This window comes from Mangifera indica, chromosome 12 (genome assembly GCF_011075055.1).
Source record: "Mangifera indica cultivar Alphonso chromosome 12, CATAS_Mindica_2.1, whole genome shotgun sequence".
Classification (NCBI taxonomy): domain Eukaryota; kingdom Viridiplantae; phylum Streptophyta; class Magnoliopsida; order Sapindales; family Anacardiaceae; genus Mangifera; species Mangifera indica.
This window is the reverse complement of record NC_058148.1, coordinates 15,813,823-15,829,776: the sequence shown is the minus strand read 5'-3', so window position 1 is coordinate 15,829,776 and position 15,954 is coordinate 15,813,823. Positions and strand designations below refer to the sequence as shown.

General features: G+C 35.6%; 3 protein-coding genes and 1 pseudogene across 7 annotated transcripts; 1 reads left to right on the top strand and 3 right to left on the bottom strand.

Annotated features, from left to right (window-relative positions):
• Nucleotides 1-547: 547 nt before the first annotated feature.
• LOC123193705 (SEC14 cytosolic factor) lies at nt 548-6,449 on the top strand. Of its 2 annotated transcripts, none has more exons than XM_044606786.1 (11): nt 548-897; nt 1,010-1,038; nt 3,029-3,112; nt 3,201-3,254; nt 4,398-4,475; nt 4,608-4,661; nt 4,826-4,885; nt 4,962-5,057; nt 5,442-5,543; nt 5,670-5,750; nt 5,925-6,449. In XM_044606786.1, exons 1-11 carry the CDS (start codon nt 843-845, stop codon nt 6,237-6,239), a joined length of 1,008 nt encoding a protein of 335 aa, XP_044462721.1. In that variant the 5' UTR covers nt 548-842; the 3' UTR covers nt 6,240-6,449. The 2 variants fall into 2 exon arrangements, with proteins under 2 accessions (XP_044462721.1, XP_044462722.1); XM_044606787.1 differs by having other exon boundaries at nt 552-634.
• Nucleotides 6,450-6,795: 346 nt separating this feature from the next.
• On the bottom strand, nt 6,796-8,426 carry LOC123192912 (ubiquitin-like modifier-activating enzyme atg7). Of its 3 annotated transcripts, XM_044605618.1 has the most exons (4): nt 7,997-8,426; nt 7,518-7,735; nt 7,223-7,340; nt 6,796-7,144 (listed from the first exon to the last, which is right to left on the bottom strand). In XM_044605618.1, the coding sequence occupies exons 1-4, from the start codon at nt 8,094-8,096 to the stop codon at nt 7,137-7,139; spliced, it is 444 nt and encodes a 147-aa protein (XP_044461553.1). In that variant the 5' UTR covers nt 8,097-8,426; the 3' UTR covers nt 6,796-7,136. The 3 variants fall into 3 exon arrangements, with proteins under 3 accessions (XP_044461553.1, XP_044461552.1, XP_044461551.1); XM_044605617.1 differs by having other exon boundaries at nt 6,796-7,340; nt 7,518-7,748; XM_044605616.1 differs by having other exon boundaries at nt 6,796-7,340.
• On the bottom strand, nt 8,419-11,213 carry LOC123192152 (annotated as a pseudogene).
• A 1,282-nt stretch (nt 11,214-12,495) lies between these two features.
• On the bottom strand, nt 12,496-15,663 carry LOC123192911 (WEB family protein At1g12150-like). Of its 2 annotated transcripts, XR_006496960.1 has the most exons (4): nt 15,348-15,663; nt 15,083-15,276; nt 12,891-14,919; nt 12,496-12,534 (listed from the first exon to the last, which is right to left on the bottom strand). XR_006496960.1 is itself a non-coding variant. In XM_044605615.1 (3 exons), exons 2-3 carry the CDS (start codon nt 15,257-15,259, stop codon nt 13,504-13,506), a joined length of 1,593 nt encoding a protein of 530 aa, XP_044461550.1. In that variant the 5' UTR covers nt 15,260-15,276; nt 15,348-15,663; the 3' UTR covers nt 12,496-13,503. The 2 variants fall into 2 exon arrangements, 1 of the variants encoding a protein (XP_044461550.1); XM_044605615.1 differs by having other exon boundaries at nt 12,496-14,919.
• Between the last annotated feature and the right edge of the window lie 291 nt (nt 15,664-15,954).

The following is a 15,954-nucleotide window of genomic DNA, read 5'->3' as shown; positions in this document are numbered from 1 at the left end:
GCATTGAAGGTTAAACTCTAAGCACGTTTAGAATCACATTTTTCTATCTAATAATGCTTCAGTACCCTACAACACTTACCAACAATTTTTATTCTATAGAAAAATGGTAAGTGGTTAGGGATAGAATTATGTACGGACACGTTGAATCCACAAACATTGGCTATGGCGAGGCAATAAAAGCAAAAGCACACCCACCAAGAAAACACAACACGAAGCTGAGGTTTTGATATGAAGCCATTACAAGTTAATTTATTATTATATGAACTGGAGAATTAATAATATTGAACACAAAGCGAAAAACAACAAAACAGATTACATCATGAAAATGAAAATAATTCCAAATGCACAGGGTTGTTTTATTATTATAAAATATTTATGAAATGGAAGTGGATCTAGGAATATGGGACCATGTAAAGTAGAGGGTCCAAATCAAATCTGGTGAGTTAAAGATTGATTTTTTATTTATCTATTAACCACTTTCAGTAAAAACAATCAATGAAGTGAATGGAGGCTGAAGCTTCTGTTTTTGCTTGCATTTACATTCAGAAGGCAACAAAGAAAAAACTAGAAGCAAAAACTAATATTTGAGCTGGCTGTCTTTTATTGAAATGTTACTCGAGCTTCGTTTTTCTAGGTGGGAATCAACAGTCATCATAGATTAGACCGGCCTTTCTTGACCTTTGTTTTCATTTTTCCTCTTTTTTCTTTTCTCTCTCTACAATAAAAACTGACTTGCTTCAACTAGTGCAAATTTTAACTGGGAAAAATCTACAAGCCTCATTAAATCCCAACTCTTGAAGCTTCGGTTTTTGCATTTCTTTTGAGATTACAAGTCACAAGAAATGAGTATGGCTTCACATGAAGCTGTCATTCGGTTACAAGCTTTGATGGATCAAGGAATATCTCTATTTTTTCTTTTTCTTTTTTTTTTTGGGTTCAAAAATCAAAGAAAAAATTGATTTTTTAAAAATCCTCAGCTTAATTTTACTTTTTACTTATTTGTTTGCAGTTGATGAGCCTTTGAAGAATACATTTAAGGTATGCATTTTTTTCTACTTTTTTATTTTATTTTTTCCTGAACATCGTCTGATCTATTGTTCAACAAGAGTAGTTCTTTTTTTTTTTTTTGCTTGTATCATGGGTTTCTAGTTGTGCGTGTTCAGTTTATTGTCAGTCAGAAACTATGGTTGATCTGCTCATTTGTTATACTATTTTCCCGGCTGCTAATTTTGTATTTTTTGGGTTTTTATTTCCTTTTCTGGGAAATGATATTCTTGGAAAATGTGAATTGTAGAAGCTATTTCTTTACTAGTGGAGCATGTGACTCCTAGAGTTTAGATTAAGTGTTTGATCTTTGCTACTGGTTTTTAGTTGTAGTTATAGACCTAATTGTGTTTCTGGGTCTATGCATTCTGGCATGTGATGTGATCTTTTCACTTTTTTTCTTGTTAGCCGTGATCTAATTCTTAAACATGATATCCAGTCTAATACCACTGGATTGTTGGAGCAATGCAGTGTTCTCTAATGTTTATGGTGTATAAGACTGATTTCAGCCTCAACTTCAATTTTCAAGTTGACTAACTGTGTTAAACATATTAAACTCAGTGTTGCTTGGCCACCAATAATAAACTGGATGAGGAGAGAAAATGTGTTGATACATACATGGATTCAGAGATGAAAGATTTTATCTGCATATATCTCAATTACACAAAGTCTCTTATCCATTATTACTTGAGCATGGTGAGGGAAAGTCAAGATAGAAAAAAACTCACAGCTTATATTGGGTTTAGGGATAATCATGCTTGAACTATAGTGATGACTTACACCACATCAAGGTGACACTCTACTAAGGAGTTATATCCCTTCCCTCCCTCATCAAGAAATAAATTGACTAATCCTACTACAAAGGGTTGAGAAACTCCATTTCTTTATTATTAAACCACTTCATCCAGCCTTTCTTTTGTACTATTCTGGATATTTAACAGGAAAAGTTGGATTTTGTAGTTAACTGTTCCTATAAATAGGATTTACTAGAGACTTGATCCATAACACACACTTTCATGAAATTGTGCAGTTCTCCTAGATGAGCTTATCTTTTTGGTGAGCTGATGCGGATAGACTTACCTTCCTAAACCGTGTATAAGAACTGACAACCTGAGAAAGCCCTTCATTAAACTAGTGTGGACTGCAGCAACTGTTAATTGATCATTATATCTCAATGGCTTCCCCGATTGGATATTAACTACATTGACAGTAGCTGTTTTGTCTACTTAAATCAATTTCAGACTTAAGTAATAATTTTTTATGACAGGCCTTCATGAAATGTTAGAATACGCTTGTCCCGTTTACTTAACTTTCTTCCACAAGATGCTCAGAACCACTTTTTGGCTTATATGGTAGTTGGTCATTGAACCCCCCATCTATGGCAATGTACACATGGTATTTACCTACTGTTTTAGTTGAATCACATTGTGGAGGTCATGTAAGTTTGCCTGCTGCTGAATATGTCCTACTGCATAGGTGCTGTGATGAAGGACCTTCTGCACTTAAAGCCTCAGTGTTTGCTTTTTGAAGCTGCTTGATGAGAGGTGGTGATTTATAATATTTTAGGTGGTTGCTTTCGGAGCATAGGCTGTTTGCTGCCACCAAATTTACAATAAATTGGATAAAATCTTCAATGATCTTGGCCACTAAGTCTAAAATTTAGTGCAAAGCCTCACCCAATGGTAGAAAAAACCTTCTTTTTCTTTTTCCCCATAATAATTGTTCTGGATTCCCATCTCTAAAGTTACTCTATTTGTGACCCCTTTTTCATGAAAAATGTTTACCACCTATATTATTTTAAAGATCTGAAAGGACTGGAATGTTGTTACAAAAATATAACTTGTTTCCTCGGTGCAAATGCCTACCCTGCATTGATTACTTTAATTGATTTTTTTAGAAGGTGTGTAATCTTAAATTGGATAATTATGTGATAACAGAAAATTAAATTCAATGATGGAATTAACAATTATCTCCTGATTGGCAGAATGTTCATCAAGGATATCTAGCTGAAACTTTGGAGCGTTTCCTTAAAGCAAGAGAGTGGAATGTTTCCAAAGCTCATAAAATGGTAGTTGTATTACATTTCGAAACATGTCATTCTTTATTGGTAATGAAAATGTTAATTGTTTTAATTGCATGATTGTATGATCTTTCAGTTGGTGGATTGTCTGAACTGGAGAGTAACAAATGAGATTGACAAAATATTATCGGTAAGTTTATGATATTCATTGGTGTTCCATCAAATCTTAAATTGATGTTCCAAAGACAAAATTATTAGTTTCTGTCTCATAAAGTAGAATAAGAACTGTAAGATTAACTCTTAAGCACATTGTATCTGGGGATTACAGTTAATTAGAAATTCAAAACAAATATTATTGTTTGATACAAGATGTAGTATCTCAAGGTCTGCAATCAAATCTACCAATAGTAGTGAATAATAAGGCTGTGGACAGGTACAATTAATTAACTACATATATGATAAATTCAGTTTTAATTATCGAGTGTGAGTTTGTTGATGACTATACAAGCAATTCTGTGACTGGAAGAGCTGGACCTTAATTTTATGAGTTCTTCCATTACTGAGGCTTGGGGCAGACTTTTTTTTTTTTTTGTGATATATCTGAAATGTATGACTCACAAGGCCTGATGTTCATGATATGTGGAGACATGTAATTTGATTCCACTAATAAACATAGTTTACTGTTGATATTCTTGTTTTCAGAAAGTGTATGCGATACGAACCTTAAGAGAACCACACCTCAAAAGCTAGTTATTGAGATGGGAGAGCCCAAGGCTATATAAACCCCATACTAGTTGCCCATACTTTCGTGGGATCCAAGTCTCATACCTTGCACTTGGGATCCTAACATACCATCACGCTCCGCATCCCCGACGTCCACGCGGGTTGGCTATGCGCTAGCTCCCTGCTAGCCTTGGGCGAATACTGCAATACTGGTGTCACTACCCGCGCCGCACGATTGCAATTGAGAGACATGGTGATGACTCTGATACCAAATGATACGAACCTTAGGAGAACCATACCTCAAAAGCTAGCTATTAAGATGGGAGAGCCCAAAGCCATATAAACCCCACACTAGTTGCCCATACTTTCCAATGTGGGATCCAAGTCTCATACCTTGCACTTGGGATCCTAACAGTATGAAACTTATGTTTAGCAAAAAGTTTTATTTATAAACATCACTGTCATTTCATTTCTTGGTAATGTTTTTCTGGTTTTGCATTCATTTTTTCCCCTTTTTTGGCTTCTATGTAGGTTTAAATTAGAATTTATATTATTATTTGAGTGTTTTAATATAGACTTATCTCATGTGGCTGCTGTATGTATTATACAGAAACCCATAATTCCTACCGAATTGTACAGGCAAGTGCGTGATTCACAGCTCATTGGAATGTCAGGTTACTCAAGAGAGGTGCAAATTCTTTTTATCAAGATGGATGTTAAACATATGGTCTATTTTGTACAACCATATCATGGAAATGATTCTTATAGCAACAATGTATCCTCAGTTCTCAAGATTCTTACGTCAATGAACTTTTTCCAGGGGCTGCCTGTCTTTGCTATTGGTGTAGGGCTTAGCACGTTTGACAAAGCTTCTGTAAGTTTTATGATAAATTTCTTGATGATAATGTCTTTGAAACAGCTTCCTATGATTGAAGTTTTATGTCTGCTCTTTCATCTAATTGTTTTTGATAGAGTGTCCATCACTTTTGGAGAAAGAGTATATGTGATATTTATTTAAATTTTATTCTTTTATGACAGGTCCACTACTATATGCAGTCACACATTCAAATAAATGAATATAGAGACCGTGTAATATTGGTGAGTGCTAAAATGTGAAGCATATAAATTTTAAGCCTTTTTAGGTTCTGTTTTGACCTGTATACTTTTATTGTAGCCTGCTGCATCACAGAAGTATAATCAACCAATAACCACATGTGTGAAGGTTTTGGATATGACAGGCCTGAAGCTTTCTGCATTGAGCCATATAAAGGTATTGCCATGCTACAATTATGTTCTTTACTTAATTTGGTAAATTATTATCTTCTCATTTTCCCATCATTATTTTGTCAGCTTTCCAGAAATTCAGTATGCCATTTTATTTCAGTTCCCTATCTGGATTTGCAGTGTAAACGAGAATTAGTTTATCATACAGCTGCAGTGTAAAATTAGCTTGCTATAATAACTTTGAGAGCATAACATCAAACTTACTGGTCCTATATATTTGACTTCAAAGTAATGGCTGAAAATTAAATGCTAAGCTGGTGATACGATTTAGTGAAGCTTCCACTCTGCATATCTGAAACGAGTAGTTATAATGTTCTCCCTCATTAATCTATGTAATGTTCACAGCCTCGGATTTCTTGTGCTAATGCAGTTATTGACAATCATTTCTACAATTGACGACTTGAACTACCCAGAGAAGACGAATACGTATTACATTGTGAATGCCCCATACATATTTTCTGCATGTTGGAAGGTCAGTCCTAGTACGTTGTTTCTTGTTTTATTGGTGGTAGTTGTGCTCAACTTCCTCTCTGACATTGTTCTGGTGGAAGTTTTGCATGTTTAGGACTGGCTAAAATAACCTTTAAACTCTGCACAGGTTGTTAAGCCTCTTTTGCAGGAGAGGACCAGGAGAAAGGTTCAGGTGTTGTCAGGATCTGGCCGAGATGAGTTATTGAAGGTTAGGTGATTTTCTCGTAATTATTAAGATGTCGTGTACCAAACATTGCCAATGCTGGCTTCTTGTTATCTTGTCAATGTGTAGTTAACTTAGATGGTTTCCCCTTTCTTTGAATGCAAAGGTTAATTCATGGTTCTTGATTACTGAGTTGCTTAGTCTGCACATTTCTTGTAGATAATGGATTTTGAATCACTCCCACATTTCTGTAAAAGAGAAGGATCTGGATCATCTCGCCATTCGCAGAATATCAGTTGTTTTTCCTTGGACCATCCTTTTCATCAACAGCTCTACAACTACATCAAGCAGCAATCCTTGATTGGTAAAGCTGTTGAACCAGTCAAGCAGGGGTCTTTCCATGTGAAGCTGCCTGAGCTAGCAGACGCTGAAGGAGCTGAGATTGCCAAAACCATAGAATCTGAGTTCCACAAGATAGAGAACGGGAATGGGCTATCTGAGTCTGTCAACACCCTTAGAATCAAGGACAGCTGAAACTGCAAAGCTTCATGCATAAAATATTATGTACGTGATAGTAGGCAGTCATATTATTTTTCTACTTGAGTTGCAAATACGGTGTATCTAATACTGACATTGACATTGGCTGTGTTATCAGCTTGAAGCTCTCCCTCGAAGCATAAATTGTAATATCTAGTTTCACAATTTTTAGTTAATACTAATGGCATACATAAATCTTTCTGCGCCTCCATCTGTTCATGCTAGATTCTCTAGGAATACATAATATATATTGTGGCTTAGGCCACTACCAAGATATCGTCTAGATTTTATAAGCTATTAGTTTTATTTATTTATTTGAACTAACGGAAAGCTCTAATGGAGAGCATTAACAGAAAGCACTTCCGGATAAGAATTTGGACTCCATTTTCCCAAATCTTGGGTGAGAAATAGTTCTTTGGCCTTTTTACTGCTTGGAATTAAATGATATCTTCGGCCAAGACTTTCATGTTGGCAGCTGCCCCACCTCTACTATATGCAGATAAAAAGCATAATGAAAGATTTCAATATATAAAGGCTGTACAGGTACAACCAATTCATCAAACTAAAGCTGAATATATAAAATAATTTAGATATAAATTTGACAGGTGTATTATTTGGAGTCAGTACAAAAATTACGAAAAGTCAATGTGTCAAGGCTTAAGGCAAAAACTGAAGGCAAAGTGCCAACAATTCTACCAAGAAGATTTAAGTAGATTGACCTTGTTATCGTACGCACAAAGCAGTGTAGGAAGCCATTGACTTTCCCTTGTATCAGCCAACAAGAAAATCTCATCATGAGAAAGAATCAAACCATGTAATCATCTACAGTCATCAACCACACTACCTTCTTCTCGACTAGCTTCTGAATGTCACTCCAGGGCCATCACAACACCTTCAACTTCCTGAGAAGGAATGACACATCAGATGCAGACCAGACAAAGTGAGCCTTGGATATAGAGGGCTCAGGTACAAGTAACTACCACGGCTGGATATATAAACTGCAGTTGTCATTGCTGTGGTTGCTTTAAATTTGCCACCATTCAAGCAGCCCTCCATTGTATCATCCATAACTCTACCTGAGTGAATGTGCTCCCAGATCTAAGTATCAAGTATCAACAATATTAAACTTGTCATGCCAGAAAAACCAAGGCAATTAATTAACATTAAAACATAAATCTCAATTGGAATCACAAATCTAAAGACACCCACAAAGAGTAGTAAAAAACTAAGCAAACCATGTATGCAATTGAGGAGTAAGCCCATTAAATGAGTTACCCTTTTTGCTTTTTCTTTTAGCAAGCTATCTCTATCAATGGCACAGAAACTTTCCAGAGTATTTGTGTTGTATAAAATTCCCGGAACAGAGCATCTATTAAGATTCCTGTGACTAGCCGAAGTCACCGATGACTCCTCATCTGAATCAGATAGTAGAGATTCCACCAGAAGAGTTAAATAATTGGAAACTTGGGAATGTGAGCAAGGTGCATAAAAACCTGCAGATATTAGCTATAAGTAATGTTACACAATTAGCGAAAAAAGAAAGTCAATATAATAATTAGAAAATAAAAACATCTAATTCTGGAAACAAGAAAGAAAAAAATTGGCATAATTAAAAACAGTTATATATGAAACCAAAGCCAAAGGAGAATACAAGTAAAGCAGCTGAGCGCCAACTGATTGGAAGAAAATTGAAACTTAAGAGAAACAAACAAAATTCCTAAATTTCTTATGTAATCAAAGGGATCCAGAAGTACCGGTGATGGGAGTGGGTAAGTCATCGATGCCAAGTTTGTTGAGCTTTAAAGAAGACAATCTGAGCCAGAAACCCTTGTCGATCACACTCTGAAATGGCATGAATTTATGGATCCTGCTTGTTGCTTAACCATAATGGTCTATATCATCTTCAAAGTAAACTGAGCTCGTGAAGTTGAGTCAGATTGGTCACATCAGCGTACGTAAGTGTTTAAATCTAGTTCAACCTTCATGTTTGAACAAATTCAAAAGAAACAGATTTTAAAAAGTAACCTTTTACCCCGACGTTTTCAACAACAATTTAACCCACGGTATAGTTTGGTCTGGTTTAGGAATTTTATCAAACCAAACACAATTTATGTTTTAGTTCCTTCTATATTTTCAGATCTTTTCTGCACCTATAAACTGCATTTCTCTCAGATTTTCACTTTTGAAATCTTTGTCAATCCTTCAACCAAACATTATAATCCTTCCCTCGCTTGCATTCAATAAAATCAACTAAATCATCAAAGTCAGACAATCTTTGGGAATCTTCACGTAGACACTTCAGAAAAGCCTCACCATTGCATGTTTCAACTGTTTCCTCTTCTATACCTAGATAAGATTTGATCTCATTCCCGAGAATGGCATTTTCAGAAATTTTTGTAGATTTGTCTTTGTTTCTTTCATTGATATTTGTGGGAGATCCCTTGCTGCGTTACAAAACAAAAGGACAACGTGGAATTAAAGAGATGAATACAGAACTTACAATATCAAATTACGGTATGACAAGGAGAAATAGTATAAAAGGATGAGATAAAAGAAACAACAGAACAGCAAAATTTAGGATTTCCAAGATTGTAAGCAGTCATAAATGAACATACCAATTTTCTTGGTTCTGTTTTATTTCAGTTTCAGTTGAAAAAGGGTCTTGTACAGTTGGGTGTTTGAAGGGAAACTTGGAAAAATAAATCCAATATTGATGTCAAAATCATTAAAAATAAACCCCAAATAAAATTTATGCAGATAGCAACTATTTAGGCAAAAGATTAACTTTACTCAATGCAAATAAGATACACCTCAAGAATGTTGTCTGCATCTTTTGAAATTTTGATGCAATTGTTTTGCTTGATTTCTGCTCCAGCAAAACCAACACAATTGACCATGAAGTTAAAGCAAGCCAACAAAAGGGAGAAAGGAAATTGGAGAAGTGATCTAGAGAAGGAAAAAAAACTCACCTCTCCTACTTTATCAGAAGAACTAGATGAAATGGTTTCTGATCCAGAAGCAAACAATGGTGACAGAGCATCTAAGTCACCCTCTTCAAAAACAAATAGATCCAACAAGGACATCATTATAAATAGGCACTCTTTAACTAAAAAATCAAGCCCAACAACGTAACTTATTGAGAGCAAGCCTGAAAAATGCAGAAACATCCACTTGGACTCTTTATGTCTCATTGAGTGAGTTTTCATCACATCAAACACAAACTTCTGGATTGGTCGACAGATATTGAATTGCCGAAAACAACCAACAAGATGCCCCATGGATTCATGTCCTTTACATGACAGAACATCCTGCAAAGTTTTCAGACAACCTGAAGTGCTGCTGTGACTCAAGCACCAAATTGCTTGCAACATCAAACCACTCATTAACTTCAATAAAGAAGCCATTGTTGCATAACAATGCAAAGATTCATCAAAGTATCACACATATTATCAAAAGCGCATCTCTGTACAATGGAAGTTACTATTAACATGATTTTATCTTTGTATGATTCATCAAAAACATTTAGGCTCTGATTTAAATATGCGATAGAGGCATCCACCAGGTCAGATTTTCTTCTACAAGCTCTATTGTTTGCATAACAATGCAAAGATTCATTAAGCCTTTTAACTAGATGATCAATTTGTCTTTCATAGCTGGCTAAAGATAGGATTCAAAAGCCAGTTGACTACTTCCAAACATACACGACTTGACCTGTTACCACCTACAGGAGGGTCATCCATATGCAAATTGGAAAAGTGGCTTTTGCACAAGAAAATGGATCTCTCCAGTGGTGTTAGGTAGAAATCCATGATTCCAAGATCTGGATTCAAATACTCAGAACGAATGCAAACACCAACTGCTACAGAGAGCAATAAAATCATATATGCCTGAAACATTTTTGGTGCGGAATGCATGATAAGGTTAAGAAGCAATGATAAAGATACTGTTGGGCTCATCTCAGGATCCTAAAATCTTTGCCAGGCTGCCAAAATAAACTGCTGATGAAGCATTCAAAAGATTCTTCACCAGAATTTGACAGAATAAAATGTGCAGCAATCAACTCCATCACAGTTGCAATATCACCATGGCAAATATGGCACATGAATACCATTTCACTTGTGGAAGACAGAATCAATTAGCAAAAAGTACTCCCTCAATGACTTATGCATTAGTAGCTCATCTGCAAATACCTCAAATCAAAACTTCAACATTGAGACTCATGTTTAGCACATATTATATAACTCAATAAAATAGAAGATAAGCCTTTTAATGTGAACTGCAAATAACCTTTTTGATAAACTTTTCAGTAAATAAAAAAGTGGTTTGAACTGCAATGTTAAGTACCTGGAGCAACACACATGTGGAAGCAACATGTGTGAATGAATTATTCTCAGTTTTTTCATTTAATTCTGCGGAAATCAAAGTGTGAAGAATTGAAAGCAGAAGTCGGCCTTTTTCAATTAACAGACTTTGTCTAGACACCAGCAAGTTCAAGAAAACCATACAACATCTCAAAAGCAAGGTCAATTCTTGAATTGATGTCAATGCTCGTCCACAGAGAAACTCTTTGAATCTACCATCAGTTTCCTTAAACAGAACATCAACAAGGTTACATATGTTATTGTAATTTAACTCAGCTTCAAACCAAGACAAATTTATCAGTAAGTAATATAATCTCTTCAAGATTGGCAGCTTTAGTCCCCGAAATTTTAGAAATTTATAAGCTCAAAGAAAGTCATGAATAAGAAAAGATGCGGAGAGAGAGAGATGAAGCACCTGTGGAGCATAAATTACAGAGATCAGGTTAGCAGAAGAAGACGTCGATTTGGTGTAAATATTCTTCTTCTTCTTCAGTTGTTTGGGACCAATTTTCACTAGAGCTTTAGACGAGGTGGCTCTTGTTTTCTTTTCAAGAATTATTGATGGAAATTTCCAGATTTCAATTGCAAGTTTTCTCCAAAATGGTTCATTTCATTTATACTGTATTGTTTAATGGGAGATAATCACTTACCATCCTTATCTTTTTGCCACTAATCAAACCCTAGAAAGAACAAAATTCAAATTAACTAAAGCAATAAAACAACATTCTTTTATCTTCTAACACTTTGAGAGAAGAAAATTCTACATGAGACTTAACTACCTAGCCAATATGGATTACAAAACCTCACCTACAAATGCCACATTATAAGTCTGCAATCAGTCTTGAAAGTCTAGCAGCAAACACGATAAGCACTCTTGAGAACCACGAGAGAAAGACCAGCTTTGGCTGATTAGTTTCCAACATCGATTAATCTTAATTGGTTATCAAAATTTTAAAATATAATCAAGACCCCTCCATCCATCTCATCCACTTGAAAAATCGGGTAAAAGTTACTGATTCTACTATCTACATAACAAACAAAATCAAACCTAGCTATAACACCAATTTTCAATCAGAAAAAAAAAAATAATAAAATCATTTCTTACTGAAATTGTTTAGCAAAAATACTTGAAACCCTAAACTACAATAAGCAAGAAAACTAAATGAGCGGAAACAAGGAAAGAAAAAAAATTCCAAACAAACCTGAAAGATTAAAAGATTTCTTCATTACAAAATAAGTAGCATGAAAACAGAAATGTGGATACACAGAAGTGTATTTCGTAAAAAATATAAGAAACAGAAAATGTGGAGAAACATATAAATATTAAAAATATTGGAGAATTTTTTTTTTATAAATATCAATTTTTTAATTAAAAAATTGCAACATAAAAAAAGGGTGTCATACAAGCAAAAATATGAACTTCAGCTTAATAAATATTCTGCACAAACCATCACCATTAATTATTCTAACACATCCTAATTTCATACCAATACAAAAAAAAAAAAAAAAACTAGTGGACTTTAAGCACTGAATTCAGTAACTCTTCAAATAGAGTTGTGATTTTTGAAGCAATCTCTGACTGCATTTATAATTACTCAGAAAGATTTATAGAGCTATACTCACGTGCAGCTATAATGGTACCTTATTTCATGATAAATGTTGTAATCCATAAACAAGGCCAACTATTTTAGAGTTCCATACCATACCATTTGCATTTATCTTGTATCACTTTGAAATTTTGTCATGGGAAACTTTTCATTTTGTCAGATGAGAATTTTGTAACTTTATATTCCGATGCACTTTAATGTTCATTTTTTATTACCTGGTATCCATTGTCAATTGCAGATTCCTGGAAAGTCTACACAAAATTGCTTTGACAAAGTCCGCCGTCATCATATAAACTCAATATCCGCTGAACGTTTGTGACTAAACTGCTTAAAAGCTAAAACCTAATCGGTTGGAGTCATCTAGCATAGATTTAACAAACCAAAATAATATATGTAAAACTAAGAATGAAAAACAGACATATAAATAACCATAACATAATCAACAATCTCTTTTATGCTTACGGTTCTATCTGACTCTTATAATTTCAAAACTTGTTACAAACATAACATCACAAAGTTTGCTGGCTGTAAAGCACATCCAAGAGAAGGTACACCAGGTCATCTTTCATATACAAACTTGGCCGTATTAGATTTCCTCAACGAAAAAGCCTTCCGACCAATTACATGTACAGAAAAAAAATTAATAGTCTAACAGCAATGAGAGATTAAGAGTACAGTACCTATTCTGGTCGTCGGTCGACTCTGACATGAACGCCGGTGACGCAAGCGTCGTCGATGCACTGAAGAAGACGAACAGACGATGACGGTCGACAGACGAAATAGAAGAATAGCTGACGGCGGTGACCAAACAGATCACTTTATATGATATAGAAGAAGAGCCAACGGCGGAGAGGAGAGCCTGGAGAGGAAATCCAGAATGTAATGAGTTAGGATAAATTTGATTGATTTCGATTTTTTCACTAAAGACGTTAGACAAATTTCTGAAAAGCCCCAAAAACATTTGCAGTTTCCAGAACTTTTCGGAATCGCAGAAACTCTGCTCAAAAGTTTGCATAAATCAAGATGTTATACGTATTTCTTAATTCAATCCTGAAGTTTCTTTTCTGATGACATGCAACAACACCATTCTACATTTCTGCATCATTTAAATACAAATTTTGAGATTCATCTTGCAATCATCCAATGCAAAATGAACCAAGAAGAAGGCGAAAAAGGCCTTTCAGGCATTACAGATTTTATTTCAACACATTTCTTCTCTAACACCCTAGACTTGCAAGGCAGATGATCCTGATGTCTGTCTTCAAACTTGCTGTAATGACAGACACAAGCCGCTTAAGCTTCTGTCACTTGTTCTTTATGGCGCCACCTCTTGAGTTCAGCTTCAACCATGTTTTGAGCCGCGGCTGCCGTGTCTGCAGACTTGAGAGCTATTTCTGTTGCAGTATTGATTTCCCCTATGGCTTTTAAATTTGCAGCCAGTTTTTGGTCTGCTTCACTTTTACTAGCATTTATCTTTTCCATTTCAGCCATAGCATCCGCCAACTTCTTCTCAGCCAAACTTTTTGATTCCTCAGCTTTCTTCTTCAAATTTTCGTACTTTTCCTTGGTAATTGTCACCTTGGAAATGGAATCTGGTTTCGCATTTAACTCATTGCGGACTTTTCTCTCTGCGGCTCTTGCTTCTTCAAGCTCAGAGAGAGCAACCTGTAGCTTTTTCTCTGTTTCTTCCGCCACCATCTGAGTACTTTCAGCTTCTTGCTTCAGCTCTTGAGCTTTCTTTTTCATCTCCTCTGCTTCTCTTCTTGCCGTTTCACCTTCTGATAGTAGCTTTTCCATTGCTTTTGCAACAGATTCTTTTTCGGCCGCTTCCTTTTTCTTCAATTCATCAGCATACTCCCTCTTCACCTCTTCCAATTCCAGCTTAAGCGAATTAGCCAAGCTTTTCAAAGAATATTCCTCTTCTGCAACTTGTTGCAGTGTCCTTGTAGCTTCATTAAGCTCAGTAGTTACAACTCTCACTGAATCCATTTCAGCAGCATGAGCATCCTCCATTTGCTTCTTTAAATCTTCAATCTCTGTATTTGTTTCCGCAACTTTCATTTCAAGACTCCCGGTCAGTTCAGGATCATATTCTTCTCTCAAAGAATTCAATTTCTCGTCCGTCTGTTTTTTTGCATCCTTATAAGACTGGATAAGTGTGTCTTTCTCAGACAAAACCTTCGCCAGCTCTTCTTCCCGATGTTGAGAGTCATTCTTTATCTGTCTAGTTGCATCCTTTACAGCTTCAATTTCTTTCTTCAGCTCCTCGACTCTCACTGAACTAAGATTGGCTGAACGTTGCGCTTCTGCAGCCTGTTGGAATGCAGCCACTTTTGCTTCTAAAGCTGCATCAAAATCCTGACGGATTTGGTTAAGCTCTTGCTTTGCAGAATCAAGTTGAGCAGCAGCAGTCCTGTACTGCTGTCTGGCCTCAACCAAGGCCTGTTTCCGCGGAACGTTTTCCAATTGTTTTTGAGCTTGTTCAAGTTCCTTGACCTTCTGCCGCACAGCTTCCGCAGCTTTCAATGCCGACTCCTTGGATTCATTTACAGAGTTGATCTTGGTTGTCAAGTCCTGTAGTGTCCTCTTAGCCCTCTCTAGATCACCAAGTGCTTTAGCTTTTGTAGTTTCTGCACTCTCTAACTTTTTCTTGGTAATTTCTAGCTCTCTCTGAGCAAAAAGAAGCTGTGTCTCCTTTCCTAACACATCCTGGCATCAAACCAAATGTTGTCTGTGAAAAGATTTTAAATCTGAATTTGAGAAGAATGAGAAACATGTTGTAACACCTTTGGACAAATTTTATATCGATCTGTTAATATTTTGATAGTGGATTAAACTATTTGATTAAGGTGTAAATTTTGTAAGAGAGTACCTCGGAAGAAAGTGTTCTAGTTCTCCTGATGGGCTTCTTACGCTTACTCAGAACTTGGCCAAATAAACTAACAGCAGCTTTGACCGATTGAAATGGTGCCCTGGTATCAATCTCTCCCAGCTCTACCTTGGGAGAACCTGAAGCCTTTTGCCGTTCATTTGCACGTACATTCAGCATTTTTATTTTCTTCTCACCTGCAAAATCAAAATCATTAAAATATTTATTCACACAAACATTACATAGACAACCAAATCCCTGCACTCACTTTCGCCAAATGAGATTTGAGAATATCAACAATTGCATGAAGAACTCAATCAAAATTTGTTGATAAAGCAGAAAATGATGTTGGAAGAACCAGAAATATTCTAGGCTTCTTTCTTCTACGTTTGGTGGGTGCCAAACTTTATGATAAATTTTGCATTTTGTTTGGAGAGAAATACTGCATGGTTTGCGGGAGTTTGGTGGTCAACAACAGCCTACTGAATAGGATTTTTCTCCCGATAACAAAATTAGCCTTTTAAAGCTTCCTATATTTGAGAATACCCAACTTACATATTATGCATGTCTATCAAAATTAGAAAATTCTTATAAGAGACACTGAAATATCATTTGTTTTTCAACTAATGCATATAATATAAGATAAATTTTCATTTATTATACAATATAAAGATAACTATTATTGGTTGCATAAATGCTCTCTGGATGCATGCAATTAATGAATGGGATTTGTCTTGTTACTTTGTGTCTGTGTAACACTTATAGGCAAATCCCACATGAACGAAATATGAGAAATATTGGTATGTATGGACAACTTACATTGCTTGAGATGCTAAGTCTGGATCAATAGAGAATGTATATATCAAATTCTAGAT

Coding starts and splice junctions, on each gene's coding strand:
- LOC123193705 (XM_044606786.1), top strand. CDS start 843: ATGAGTATGGCTTCACATGAAGCTGTCATTCGGTTACAAGCTTTGATG. Junction 4,886..4,961: donor ATAGAGACCGTGTAATATTG/GTGAGTGCTAAA, acceptor CTTTTATTGTAG/CCTGCTGCATCACAGAAGTA. Junction 5,058..5,441: donor CTGCATTGAGCCATATAAAG/GTATTGCCATGC, acceptor GTGCTAATGCAG/TTATTGACAATCATTTCTAC.
- LOC123192912 (XM_044605616.1), bottom strand. CDS start 8,096: ATGCCATTTCAGAGTGTGATCGACAAGGGTTTCTGGCTCAGATTGTCT. Junction 7,736..7,996: donor CTTACCCACTCCCATCACCG/GTACTTCTGGAT, acceptor TAATATCTGCAG/GTTTTTATGCACCTTGCTCA. Junction 7,341..7,517: donor TAAAAGAAAAAGCAAAAAGG/GTAACTCATTTA, acceptor CTTGATACTTAG/ATCTGGGAGCACATTCACTC.
- LOC123192911 (XM_044605615.1), bottom strand. CDS start 15,259: ATGCTGAATGTACGTGCAAATGAACGGCAAAAGGCTTCAGGTTCTCCC. Junction 14,920..15,082: donor CTAGAACACTTTCTTCCGAG/GTACTCTCTTAC, acceptor GTTTGATGCCAG/GATGTGTTAGGAAAGGAGAC.